The sequence below is a fragment of the Rhineura floridana genome, chromosome 3, assembly GCF_030035675.1.
Source record: "Rhineura floridana isolate rRhiFlo1 chromosome 3, rRhiFlo1.hap2, whole genome shotgun sequence".
NCBI classification, from domain to species: domain Eukaryota; kingdom Metazoa; phylum Chordata; class Lepidosauria; order Squamata; family Rhineuridae; genus Rhineura; species Rhineura floridana.
In genome coordinates, this window is record NC_084482.1 from 105,217,702 (window position 1) to 105,232,364 (window position 14,663).

Consider the following 14,663-nt stretch of genomic DNA (forward strand, 5'->3'; position numbering starts at 1 on the left):
ATTTAATTTGTATCCCGCCCTTCCTCCCAGCAGGATATGTGAAATTGTACAAGATTAGAGTACCATTTTTTGTCCAACGTAAAAAAAATCAGGAATGGAATATAGCAGTCAAAGGATGGAGGGGGATGGATGTTTCTCTGGCTTTGTGTGTGTGTTTTTATTGCTACTGTTTCATTGCCTCTTTTTTCCCCCTTTGGTGGGCTCTCCAACCTTGGAGGCATTCAAGAGGCAGCTGGACAGCCACCTGTTGGGTATGCTTTAATTTGGATTCCAGCATTGAGCAAGGGGTTGGACTCAATGGCCTTATAGGCCCCTTCCAACTCTACAATTCTATGATTCTATTACAAATTATACAGCTACAGATGCTGATTTTTAATATATATCAAGTTGCTCAAATGTTTTGTTGTTTTTGTCAAGAAAAACTGAAATTAAAATGGCTCTGTGGGAAAGAACTCTGGGATTTCATCTTGTCTAAAATAAAGCCTCTGTGTGAGGGCAAGGACTTTGCAGTTTCGGTTCCCAGCTGAAGCTAATTAGAAGGCGTGAGCAAGAACACCTGTTTATCAGCTAAGGGCTGGTACTCAAGGACACAAGTCCTGGGAGCTTTACGGAGGACATGAGTGTTAGGCGTGCAAACTTGAAGAGAATTGCATCATGAGAAAGCCTAATTAATTCTGGACTGTTACTAATGTGTTGTTCTAGTATCCATTGCTGGCAGACAGGTAACACACCAAAGATTGCACTTGATCTAGTTGTGGGTTGTAACCAAGAATTCTGAAATTTTAAGTGTGTTCAGATGAGACTTTGTCCTAGGATTGGGTAGCCAATGTATTCCCTTCTAGATTTTCCCAGCTCCCATCAGCCCCAGCTCATGGTCAAGGATGATCAGAGTTGGAGTCCACCAGCATCTTGAGGGCACCATGTTGGTTACTGCTGCCTAAGCAGACTGAAATCAGAAGTAGACCTTGTGCTCCTTTCTTCATTCAGCTCACTGTGGGTAAAGAGCTCAAACAAAGGTGGGTCTACCCTGCACTTTCAACCCATGGTGAGATACATGGGACAGGGAGGAGCTATGAGCCTGAGGCCCACTTCCAGTCTCACCCCAGTTAGAATCCACAGGACCTAACCTTCTCCTTCCCTTCCCTTCCTCCCTTCCCTTCCCTTCCTTTCCTAAAGTGTGGCAGGAAGGTATAGCAGACAGATTTGATATGGCATGAATAAAAATCATGTAGCATTGATACATGGCAATTCATTCACACTTTTTAAACTCTGTGTACAGAACTGGAAGTAGGATGACATTCTTGGGTAGGAACTGCAGAGCTTGGCTATAGCATAGCACATCCTACTGCCTACTCTCCTTGCTGCGCTACTGGCAAAGTAGAACAAAGACAAAACCACATCAGTGCACAAGGAAAGTGTATGTATTTTAGCTTTAGCATGGGCTAGAGCAGATGTGGGGGAACCTTTGGCTTTCCAGATGTTGCTGAACACCAACTCCCAACAGGCCCAGCAAGTATGTCCAGTGGTGAGGGATGATGAGAATTGTCATTCAGAAGTGTTTGGAGGGCAAAAGGTTCCCCACACCTGTACAATAGTGACACTCTCTCATATTGTGTCACACTTCCATAAAGGCTGGCCACCAGTGGTTTAAACCAGTGTTCTTCATCCTTGGGTTCCCAGATGTTGTTGGAGTATAGCTCTCATCAAACATGACCTTTGATTTAGCTGGCAAGGGATGATGGGAGTTGTAGTCCAGCAGCATCCAAAGGCTCAGGGTTGAAGAACACTGGTTTAAAGGGTGTGGTGAGGAAGGTCAATCTGTTTCATGTGTCACATATAATTCAAGTTCATTTTTAACTTGGCAAACCACTTGCACTCATCTGTGTGTCTCTTTCAGGAGCATTAGGGAGCCAGTGTGGCACAGTTGCCGGAGTTACAGACTAGCACCATGGGGGCCCAATCCTTGTTTGGCCATGAATCTCACTGGGTGATGTTGGGCCTGATATTATGTCTCTGTCTAATCTACCTAAGGTTAGAGGGGGAACCATGTTTGCTGCTTTGAGCCCCTTTGAAGTTCTTAACTGAATAAACAATCCCATACCCACAAACCTTGTTAAAAATAAAAGGATGATGAGTGACATACCCGTAGTTTGGAATTCAGCATGCCCATCTCGAAATCATTTTCACAGTTTTTGGCCTTGGATTTGCAGAGTTTTATGAGGCACATTTTAATTCTCATTATGAGATAATAAAACGACTTAGGGCTTGGCACTAGATTAAAAGGAGCAGGTAGAGTCCTTCCTTCATCGAAGTATGAAAGCCAGAGCTTGGCACGTGCAAACTTCCACTCCACATCTGCATCCTCCTGCAGAAGGAACAAATTTGCTTTTTAAAGGATAGCAACTTTCCCATTACCTTTTGGGAAGACAATGAATCCACTTTATCTCATTCCACAGTTAGACAATACCTTCATTGGGACCAACCAACATGTCACAAAAGTGTGGCAAGCTTTCAAGTTCTCCAGAACTCTTAATCAGACAAGATTTTTAAAATATTCAGCAGTTTATAAATGTTTTTCAATAAAATAAAATAAATAGGGGGTGAGGGGGACAAGGGGGGGATACAAAAATACGTTGCAGTCATGATGTCAGCTTGTAGATTCCATTCCAAAAGGGAAGGTTGCAGGCTGAAAGTTCCTTCCAGGTGCTCCATTTACCAGGTTACACACCTAAGACTCTGGGATACAGAATTAAAGGTTGCTCCCCATCTCTGAGAAAGTTAAATCTGTCTTGTAGCCCAGATTGGTCCCAAACCTTAAAGAAAACCCAGAAGTTCCTGGGTAGGTAATCTCATTGTTACTAATACAGACTTTAAAAGGTGCTTTTAAAAGTGCATTAGATTTTGATCTTATTTCACAGCTACAAGAAAGTTTTGCCCTAGAGTCAGCCATCTGACTGATTATAATTTCCTTTTGCAATTAGCCATGCATCAAATGCACCCCAGAAATAACTAATTCTTGGCTGTCTGATCCATTACAAATTTTCGCATAGTACTTTAGACCATTTATCCCTGCCGGTCACTGAGGATTATAAGAAAATCAGATCTGATTTCTTGACAGGACCTTATTCCTATAATGTGGTTCTTTATTAGTCATTGTATGATGTGCAAACAAGTTCCTTTCTCAGTTAAGAGAATTCATTGCTATGTGATTGTCAAAGCAGCCAAGGCAGAAATAAGATGGGGAGGATGCAAGATTTGTGCTACCTATTTTGATCTAAGTGGCTTCTTTCTTCTATCTTGCCAGATCTTCAGAATAATTATTGCTTGCTGAGTGAAAACCAAAAAAGCTATCAGTGTCAGTGACAGAATGTGGTATCTGTTGACTTGCCACCCTGGGCTCCTACTGGGAGGAAAAGCGGAATATAAATATAATAAATAAATAATAATAAAATCCATTCTTATGTCTGCAATATGATAAATGCAGAGTGCTTAGCTTTTAAAAACTTTGGCTGTTCTGGTTTACAGAGCAATCTAACTCAGGGGAAGCTGGTATAAAGTTCCGCCGTATCCAATTAGTTACTGTAAACCGCCCAGAGAGCTTCGGCTATGGGGCGGTATACAAATACCATAAATAAATAAATAAATAAATAAATCCAATTGCCATTCAGGAGCCTCTGGGTTGGCTGAACACCAGCTCATCCAGGAGCTGTGCACAAGAAGCAGAAAGTGAAAGCCTGCACTCTCAAATACTACTACTGGGGAGTAAGCCCTCTCTATTGACTTTTATTGCAACCATTTTCTTAAACTGACCTTTTCCCCAGAGTAACTTTTGCCTGGCTTGGGACCTGCCGAAGCACTCTGAACACAAGTTGATTGTGGCCTAAGTCCCCTCACCTCAGCCACCCACTGCCCTGACATGCCCCCGGCATGCCCGTTTTTGGGGCCTTCGCGCCAGCTTATGCTGGTTCCACTTGCACCAGTCTCGGGCTCAGCTGAGTCAGCTGGGTCCTGTCTGAGACAGGCTGGCCTGGTTGAGTCCTGGCCGAGGGAAATACTGGCATAGCCCAGCCAGGACCCAGCCAGCTCCGCTGGAGATCTGCTGCATCCAAATCCCCTCAGCCTGGTGTAAATGCAAGTTGGATTGTGCCCTTAATGTTGCATTGCACAGGAATTCAGATATAGATATATTGCAAAGAAGAAGTGACAAACATCACCCTATTTTATAGCTAGTATGCTAGGAGCAGGCCAAGCCAATGTGTGTCTCCCTCCCCTCCCACCACAAGCCAATTGCAATGCACAATCATCCAATCGCAGATTAGAAATGGCAAAAAAAATTCCCCAAATGATCTTGAAATCCTTTGCAATTTAAATAGAGGAAATGCATTAGGTAGAGATGAATTTTGTCCATTGGGGAAAGCAACGGCTCCTTTGCAAGGAAGGGCAGGATAGAAATATAATACATAATAAATAAAAGAAATAACTTAGGAAAAAAGAAGATATTTATTTTCATAAAATACAACCAAAGATTAAAACAATACATTTGTTATGTAATCATATTTACCTCAATTTCCTGATAGGAATTGTTGATCATGGCTATTAACATGTTGAGGAGCACAACCACCATGGTGACGTTATAAACTCCATATAGGACATATCCAATGTTCTCAATAAACTTGTGATCATACTTCAGCACCACTGATATTACCTCAGACAAACCAAATATGGACCAGAATAAGGTTTTAAAACTTTCTTCTACCCTAAAGACAAAATAACGAGTCTTTAGTCACTCATAGATTAGCCGGCAACATAAAAGGTTGTTGTTTTGTTGGTGGTGCTACTATTACTACTACTAGATGGCAGCTTGCCAGCATAAAAAAAAGTCTCCGTGTAAACACGGGAACAGTTATCTATCATTGTAGGTACTGCTAGGCAATATTCCGTAAAGTGATAAAGATACATGATGTTCTAAGAGCACTGACGAACAATATTACACCCTGACATCTGCTGATTTCCCCCTTCAGAACTTTGGATTGGATGTGAACTATGCATCTATTACTTGGATGACTTGGATCTGTTCCAGTCTGGCTTCAGGCCTGGGCATGGCACTGAAACTGCCTGGGTCTCCCTGGTTGATGACATTTGTCAGGAGAGAGGCAGGGGGAATGTGACCCTGCTCATTCTCCTTGATCTCTCAGTGGCTTTCGATACTGTTGACCATGGTTTCCTTCTGGAACGTCTCAGGGAGGGGGGGTTGGGGGCACTGAACTTCAGTGGTTCCATGCACACCTCCAGAGCCACTTCCAAAAAGTAGTTATGGGAGGCTACTATTCAGCACCATGGGAATTATCCTGTGGTATTCTGCAGGGTTCCATTTTGTCCCCCATGCTGTTTAACATCTATATGAAGCCACTGGAAACTGTCATCAGGAAGTTTGAAGTGAGGTACCATCAATATGCAGATGACACCCAGCTCTATCTCTCTGTTCCATTTGAATCAGAAGAGGCAGTGATGGACTGGATGAGGACAAATAAATTAAGGCTGAATCCTGAAAGGAGAGAGGTGTTATGTGTCCAAAGTTCTCATGTCCAGGAGATGGAAAGACAGCCTGTTCTGAATGGGGTTGCTCTTTCCTTGAAGGAGCAGATCCACAGCCTTGGGGATAACTCCTTGATCCAGCATTGTCACTGGAGGTTCAAGTGGTCTCAGTACAGCAGAAGGTGGACAAAGTCTGATACATGCAGGGACTACAATACTGGATTTAAGCAGCCTAACCTTGCATCATGTAGCCCTGGACTCTATAAATCACTAACAGTGTAATCCTATATATGCCTACCCAGTCAGAAACCATGCCCATTGAGTTCAGGAGGGTTTTTGTCCCTGGTAAGTATATATAGAATTGCAGCCTAACCTTTGGATTTTAACATGATTGTTAGAGTGCACTCCTCTCTCAGTCTCACAAAGTTGCTTCTGTACAACTCTCTTATTCATGCACATGCAAAGTTGTGCAGTTATAGAATAAGTTAAAAATTTCAGCATTTTTTTTGCACAAGCCTCATCTCCAAATAAATAATCATGCATAATAAAATAACTCGCAGTGTATTTGCTCAGATATGTTTCTTCCACAGATAACTGGATGTTAATCAATTCCATAGTGTAGTAATTTTTGCTTTGTTTGGTCTGTAGACTATTAGTTTACTGAAGTGAAAAGCACTGTCAGTGAAACAGGAATTCCAGCGGCTTATTTAAATCAATGGAATTGATGAGTTCAGGTTTGCTAGAACTTTTCCAGTTATCCTTTGTTAACTTTAATGGTTTTGCTATACCTCCTCTCCTGGGCTGTTTGACTTTTGAAAGGAGTGACTTGGTAGTAATTCTACACCTGTTTTTGCCCATGCTATCTGCTTGCTAAACAAGTGCTGGGCTAAGCTTGTGTGTGTATGTGAGTGTGTGTGAGAGAAAGAGAGATGTGTGTGTGATTTGTGTGAAAGAGAGAGGGATGTATTTGGGGTGTGTGTGTGTGTGTGTGTGTGTGAGGGAGGGAGGGTGGGAGGCAGAGACAGATCTATATATTGTTGTATGCATGTGAGAGAAAAGGAGGTATGTATATGTGTGGCCTGGTGTGGGAGAGGTGCACTTGGACAGAGATGGAGAGATCTGTGTATAGTATGTGTAGGTGTGTGAGAAAGAGAGAGGGAGGTATGTATGCATGTGTAGTGTGTGAGGGGGCATGACATGACTCATGATGGGACCCTGCAATTCTAAATTTGCCACTACACTTCTAAGTGCACCATCTTGTCTTGTGCAGTGGGCAGTCTTGGGCTGGCCCTGCCGGCAAACCCTTTTAGGGAGAGCCCTTTCCTTTGTGAGTAAATAGCGTATCTCTAACAAAGGAGGCACCCAGAGAATATCTTCCTGCTGTTTCACACAACAGTGAGTGTGGGTAACTACATGCTTGCTTCTTACTCAGCCCAACTGGAAGGAAATCCCAGTTCCTCTCAGCCAGTGGTATCTATGAGGGAATTTAGAGGGAATGTGGCCCTCATGCTCAAAAAGGTTTCCCTATTCCTGATCCCAGTCTGAAGAAAATGGAATTTGCATGCAAGAGGATTCAGAAAGCTGGGAGATCTTGGATTTTTTTTTTTCTGTACTGTCTCTTTAACCCAGATAATAAGACTTAATCCGGGAGAGAATTCTAACGCCCAGGGGCCAAATGAACCCTCCAGAGACTCTCACTATGGCACACCTTTCCTTAGGCTATGCTCATCACTGCCCCTCCCCCGTGCCCTTCTCGGGCTTTTCCTTTCCTGGAAAGTGTCCTTGAAATGTGATGATGCCTTTTGTTTGCCTGAATGAATGGAGAAATCAATGTGTGTGGGAAGTATAAAAAAAAGCTGACTTTTGTGTGGCTGAAATGTAGCCTACTATACACAGTAAGTATCACATTTGGTGTTAGTACACTTTTGCCTCTGGCGCCACCCACCACTGGCATGTACCCCTGGAAGGTTCCCTTTGAGGGAATGGGCCCTCAGACTAAAAAATGTTCCCTACCCTATTCCATATCTAACCAGAAGGTTCTCTCTATAAGCAGAAATCTTCTGATGCCTGATATTTGGCCAAGAAGTGAAAATCAGTGTGGGCTTTTTGACAAGCTAACCGACTGTTGAAACATAGTGAACTGCAGTGGCAGCCATTGAGGTGGTGTAGCAAGTAGTCATTGAGCAGCAGCCAATAGGGAGGCACCCCACATTTTTACCAGCAGTGACTGAGGCAGGAGCAGATGGGTCTACACAGTGCAGATAGACAGCTGCTGATTGGACAGCAGCAACCTGTATGGACCAATGATAACCCCCTCTAAGTGCTGCTGGCCAGTCAACAGCAGTATACCTGCACTATGCTGACCCAGTCATATTCTGCATCTATCACTGCTAATAAATATACCCTACATTCATGTGAATATTTTTCACTACTGGAAAGTGCCTGGCACTGCTTAGCAGTTCTAAGAAACCAAAAAGATGAGTACAGTTTTGAAATCAGTGGTTAAAGACAGTGCAGTTTTGAAAGGTTCTTACTCTTAAGATCCATGGTGCAAACTGTGGCTACGATATCTTAAGAAGATATAGCAGATAGGTAAAATTTGGTAGGAACTATATCATGGTTTCCCTCAGATGCCTATAATGTAAATCGAGGCAATTTTCTGGCTCTTCAATCAGGCTGTTGAGGAGGGTTAGGTTCCACAGATTTTGCATTTATTAGTTGTGGTTTTAATTTCTGTGTATATGTTTTTATATTGAGTGTATTATATATTTTACTGTACGTCTCCCAGAGTGGCAGGACAACCTGCCAGATGGGCATCTAATAAATCCAATAAATAAATAAATAAATAAAAATGATTATTCTGCATATATAGGGTGTACAATCAGTGTGCCTGTGGGGGGGGGGAATGACATTTGTGTCATATGTCATCAAGACAAAGGGTTGTATCCAACTAAGTCATACTCAGAGTAGACCCACTAAAATTAATGCATGTTAGTCAAATATTTTGATCTCATTGGGTATACTCTGAGTATGCCTTAATTGGACACATCCCGAAGTGTGTTTTTTCCTAATTAGCATTATGCATGGAAAATGTTACATGGGGAGCATTCTTGATGTCATTTGGTACTGTACACATAGGCCCTTCTCTGTAGCAAATATGCAAAACTAATTATGATTGTATCTCTACATTGCTGATTCTTTAATTAACAGATGAAGGGTTTGAAGAGCTGCTTTTAGATTTCGCAAAGATTTTTCTACATACTTGTTATTCACTGCCCTATAAAGAATGATAAAACTCTTGGTCGTATAAGCAGAGACCTGGCCACTGTTTTTCCATTAAGCAGAGTATTTTCCAGTAATATACCTTTTAAAAACATAAAATGCTGCCTTTGAAGGCTGTCATCTAAATAAGTTAGCCAACTGAAATAACTAACCTCGTCCGCAGTGGCATCCATCTATTAACCTTCCATTTTAATTTGGAAGAGTTTGGCTGTCTTTTTAAAGCTCTCCCATCAATATTAATACGTTGTGTCAAATCTGCTATTTTTCCAGCAACTAAGCATTAACCTCGGTTTTGGAATACTGCCATGCTCTCCTTGAACATCTAATTGCTATTCATGTGTTGTGTGTCTGTGACCACCATGGTGTCATGGAGTTTCAAACCATTCTAGCAAATCATATGGAAAGACAGGGGTGACCCACAGCATTTTGCTGAATGAGGTAGAACAGTAAAGAACACCCTCTTCCCAAGTCAAAGTGCTTAGTACCTAAGGCCAGTCAAGTTATTTTCTCCCTTGAGGCAATAAAATAAAATCTCACATCTCTCTCTCTCACACTTCCTGGCAGTAAAAATATAATAATGAATTAAATAACTATCAATTTGTTGCCCTTTCATAATACCCAGATGTAGCTGCTTCATTTCTGTCTAATGACAGGGTTGGCCCTGCCCGAATTCATGGGAAAAACTGAATTGTGGCACCTGTCTGCAGGCTTCATGCCAAAGCAATGTTACACTAGCATTTTAGGGACTCTGACAGAGCAACTCAAATGCTGCCACACTCTGAACAACAGGGTGGAAGATGGGGATGGTGTTTTTGCATTGTTATTCTTTCTGCTAGTCTTCCTCAGTCCATAGATTTAACTACCATTGGTCCTAATGGTAAGGAAATTAAGTATACCCCTGTTCTGGGGGCATGTCAGGGGAACAACAGTGATTTGTATTCAATGGATCCAAAGGTTCTCTCGGTCCTCCCCCAGAACCTCCCTTTTACCCTATCTGCCAATTGACCTTTCCACGGAGGCTAGGAGGAGACTTCTTCCTGCAGAGAGGGAGATCTGCAAAATCCTATGCTCACCCGATTTGCACCCTTAATTTAATTAATTTATTAATCTAGCTATTTGTATTATCCCGTTCAGTGCTATACAGCCACCTCAAGGCAGTTCACATCATAAAACAAATCAAAAGAATAAAATACAAATTCCACAATAACATTTCAATTTAAAAATCAGCAGGGAAAAGTATAACAACAACAGAATACAGTAGGGCCCTGCTTCCCGGCGCTTCGCTTCCTGGCGTTCCGCTAATGTGGCAGCTTTCATTCCCCATTTTAAAGCCGATTTTGCCGATTTTGTGGCATTTTCGTGTCATTTTTGCACGATGTGCCCCATTATACTCAATGGGGTTCTGCTTTACAGCGATTTCCGCTTTACAGCGGGGGTCCAGAACAGAACCTGCCGTATAAGCGGGGCCCGCCTGTACAAAAAATAGCTGCGGTGGAAAAATCATGATTTAGAGGCATATCTTCCAGATATTGCAAGCAGATTAGTCAGGACAAATGTTCAGAACATTAGTAGCACTATTAACATGGGAATTAATTTGAAAAAAGGGATGATAATTAATGGTTGATATGTATCACAATGGCCCAATTTGCATGCAACATTAAGTCAAACCAAGACTAAGTGTGAATGTTCAAGCCCCACAGTAATAACCATGACACTTCACTACTCCCCTGCTCCTGCTGTTGCCATGCTGCCTGGGGCTAAACCAGGTTTAACTTGGTGTTATATATGAACCTGGGTTTGTAGCTTGTCTCATTTCAAACAAATCATGATTGGTAAGCAAAGAACAAGCCTTAACTACAGCTCATGGTTTGTTTGGAGTCAAACCATAAACCCGGGTTCGGATGTGACACTCAGCCAAACCATGGCTTAGCTCCAGGTAGCATAGCAGCAGGTTGATCAGGAGAGGAGTGAATCAGCTATAATTTTACTGGAGTACCCGCATGCTCATGTGTTCACACTTAGCCCTGCTTTGGCTTAGTGTTATATGTGAACTGGGCCAATGTTATCATGACCCATAAACCATCTTGCAATATTTTATATACCTGCTTTTATTTTTTAGCAAACCCGATTACTAGTCCTCATGGCTGCATAGAAAAAGATGGAAAACATTGCATCCCAGATGTAAGCTGTTGTAGTAGTGGCATACCTTGATTGGGAACAACTAAAAACTATACATTAATAGTCAGCTGGCTTTGTTACCTGAAAGCTAGCATTGTGGTTTTCAGTTGATCTGAATAAAGGTATTCTCCTACTGCTTGAAGTTTTTTCCAGCAGTTAAAAAAAAAGTCAACAAGGTTGTCTGTATTTCCCATTTGCTTTGCAGGATCTCAAATATAGAGCTCCCAATTAGTATACCTACTAGTTCAATCCTGTGCATGTTTATAATGGGGAATTCTATATATCCATACATATATAATCATAGATATTAAGAAGGTATATGTTTTATAATCATAAAGAATTAAGCATTGAATTGCATGCCTGTTGGGGCCCTGAAGATTCAGGCTCATAGAGAACCCTGAATCTTAGCATTTAATTCAGACCTGTAAGCAAAAACCTGTTGCAAAAACCTGTTGCAAATGGCAGCGGTCACAGGGACCTTCTGTTTCTTTGCCAAGACCTGGCCGATACTTGATTTACAGAAAATTGATTACCCTATTATTTGGAAGCAAGGAGCGTTTAAATTGTGAGAGAAGCTGTGGTTAATGTAATAAGTAGGAATTGCCAATATTTGATTCTTGGGTAGAGTTATAATGTCACCTAGGGGGAAAATCTGTAATAATTATTAAATGTTTAATGAAGAGCAATAGTGAGATTTTATAATGATTTTAAAACAACTCAGTATTTACAACTTTATAAGTGTGTTTTCATTAAGAAAAAGGTGGTGTTTTCATTAAGAAAGAGGGGGTGGCCTGCCTCCTTTATATCCCTGAGGCTGAAAGATACTAGTTAACCAGAGTTACCCAGTTTTTCCTTAGTCTGTGTGGCTTCAAAATGAAGCTCAAGTTTTTAAATAATCCCCTCTCTTGAGCTATTTATTTCATAAGTAAGGGAATGGGATTTCTGAGAAAATATAAGGACATAAGAATCCCTATGGCAAAGGAATAGAACTGGGGGTGCTCATACATTCTCAAATACCCTGAGTTGAGGCAAACTTTACTCCAGGAACTTGTCCAAATATTTCCAGGCATACCTGGGTCAGCCTGACTGATCAGGAACAATAGCATATGGAATGTACCAAGTATGCTTGAAAGCATATTCACAATAGTAACTGTTCCAACTAGTCCCAAAATTCATAAGTCTTTTAAGACAGTAGGACAATGGAAACATTAATGATATGGACAGAATCTTGGAATCACCACTGGAGTTTCCTAATGCTTTCTGATTGGTTTGGAATGATTGTAGAGAGGAGGAACTGTGATGTTGGGTGGGCAGGAACTCATGAGATTGGTGAAATCATTGTCACATGCTGTAACTGTACTCTATAAAAGAGCTTACACACAGTGCCCCAGGGCAGTCTCTCCTGGATGTTTCTGGGAAGCTGACCGTGCATATGCTTGTAAGAATAAAGGCCTACCTTTTTGCTCCAAGCCTGTGTCTTCCACTTTATTCAAGGACCCCCAGCAAAAGCTCCCAAGGAGGAAAATTCTCCGACATTTACTCAGAAGTAAGCCTGAGTTCAGTGAGACTTACTCCTAGCTAACTGTGTACAGGACTGCAGTTGTAGTCATTTACATGGTATTTAAACCTAAATTGTTTAGCTTTAATTTGCTTTGTTGAAATAAAAAAGGTAATGGTGCAAGAATCTATCAAAGTCCCTGATAACCTTCCTGCAAATATTGTGCAAACAAATCAGAATAATGCTGAATAAACAGGTCATGTGGAAGCAGCCTGAGGTGGTAGAAAACCTGTGTCTGTGTTGTACCACTTCAGATCGCAGGTAGGGTTCACATGATTAAATGTTCTTCCATCTAAAAAATGTTCTCCATATAAACGACCACATTTCAGAAAGAAGGTTCTTGCTGCCTACTCTTATCCCTGACATCTAGCTTTTCATGTTCAGGGATTTGTTTGCTTGGAGGCACATTCAAACATGTGAGCCACCTACCTACTGTCTAAAGTGACACAGCCCAGGGACACAGATTGTGGCTGTTCCCTGTTACAGACTTTTCTCTGTCATAGCTACTGTCTCTTCGCCCAGTACAGCCTTGGTTCCACAACCTTCTGACTCAGCAGGTAGTGGGTGTGACACGCATCTCGTTGGCACCTTAAAGGATTGTAACAGAATTCTTAGAGATGAACAATAGTTTCAATTATGTTTAAAATAAGTGTTTTGTATCTGCAGAACACTTTTTTTTAAAAGAGAAAACCCTCACGTACAAGAGGAATTGTATATAATCAAATACAGTTTTTTATTTTCTTAGACATATACATATATCTGACTTGTATGAGCCTGTAAATGGTAATGAAAGGGTTTCATATCTACAATTTTTGAAGACAAAAAGTTTTTTGTGATATTTGAATTTCTTTATGGGCTGGATCAAGACTAGACTTAGGCTGCAACCCACCCACCTTCCTGCTTAAGCTGGGCTATAGTGGGGTGTGTGTGGATGGAACAGAGGTGTTCCCCTGCTTGCTTCTGTAGACCTAGCTGGCCTTCTGCCAATAGAGTGATGCTTGCACAAATCTTCCCAGTCCAACCACTGAATGTGCGGGGCAGATGGAAGACCTGCCAGTGGTATCTCCACCAGTGAAAATCACTGAAAGGTGTCTTCAAATGGTTAGGGTGGGGTTGAACCGGCCTGGGATCCACTGTTCCAACCCAGTCTTGAAGCTCTTGCCAGCCAGTATCAGGTCCAACCAGGAGATGGCACAGAGATTGGGCCTGATCTCTCTGCCCCTTTTTCTACTACCGTCACCATGATTGGCCAAGGCTGTGGATGTGGTGGTGGTCTAGCTTCTCTGCAAAGCCTTGGTGGCAGCAGCAGCAACAACAGGAAGTTTGAATTTATCTGCAAGCCATGCTTACAATCACTGAGATCAATGGCACCTGAGGTGGCTAGAGGTGACTCTGCTAGGGTTGCCAGGTCAGAAGTATCCCAAACCCTGAGAATTCAGGAGTGGGCCCTAGTGATGTCACAGGGTGGGCTGAAGTGATGTCATGGGGTGGGCCAGAGTAATGTAATGCGGGTAGGCCCAAGTGATGTCACAGGGGCAGGCCTTAGTGATGTCATTAAGCATGATACATTAAGCATCAACCACAGTTGCTTGGACCATATAATTCAAACAAAAACATTTCTCTGATTGGAAATTAAGATAGAAATCTTAGCTAAAAGATGGAGCCTGGGTAGGGAACATTAGCCTACTTACTTCTGGCAAGAAGAGTTTAAGTGCCCTCAGGCCAGTCCAGTCACCAGAAGGCCATTGTAGGAAGAAAGGAGTGTAGCATTGTGGAGATGTTAAATGGGAGCACTCAGGAGTAAAGATGGATGCCCTTGAAGGCAATTCTAAACATACTTACTAAGGGACTAAGCCCCATAGAACTCAATAGGACTTACTTCTGAGTAGATATAATTTGGATTGTGCTGTTGGTAAAGCTTGACTAGGGATCCTCTGCAAATGTACCCATATACAAGCAGGGTTGGCAACCCCCTGCCTAGAATGCCCTGTCCCTATCTTTTAACATAGCTGCTCCAAACATCTTCACAGATTTGACCCTTCACTTCAGAAAGAGGTTTGAGAAATGAGTTGTTTTGTTGTTGTTGTTGTTGTTATTGTTGTTGTTGTTG

The 14,663-nt window shown here is 41.9% G+C and overlaps 1 protein-coding gene across 1 annotated transcript in view; it reads right to left on the minus strand.

Moving 5' to 3' along the window:
• The window catches only part of TRPC7 (transient receptor potential cation channel subfamily C member 7), a 223,453-nt gene that overhangs the window by 33,138 nt on the left and 175,652 nt on the right, over positions 1-14,663 (minus strand). The window contains exons 8-9 of the mRNA XM_061613403.1: positions 4,562-4,757; positions 2,144-2,365 (exon numbers count right to left, since the gene is read on the minus strand). Coding sequence (XP_061469387.1) covers positions 2,144-2,365; positions 4,562-4,757 — 418 coding nt within the window. The remainder of the gene's footprint in view (positions 1-2,143; positions 2,366-4,561; positions 4,758-14,663) is intronic.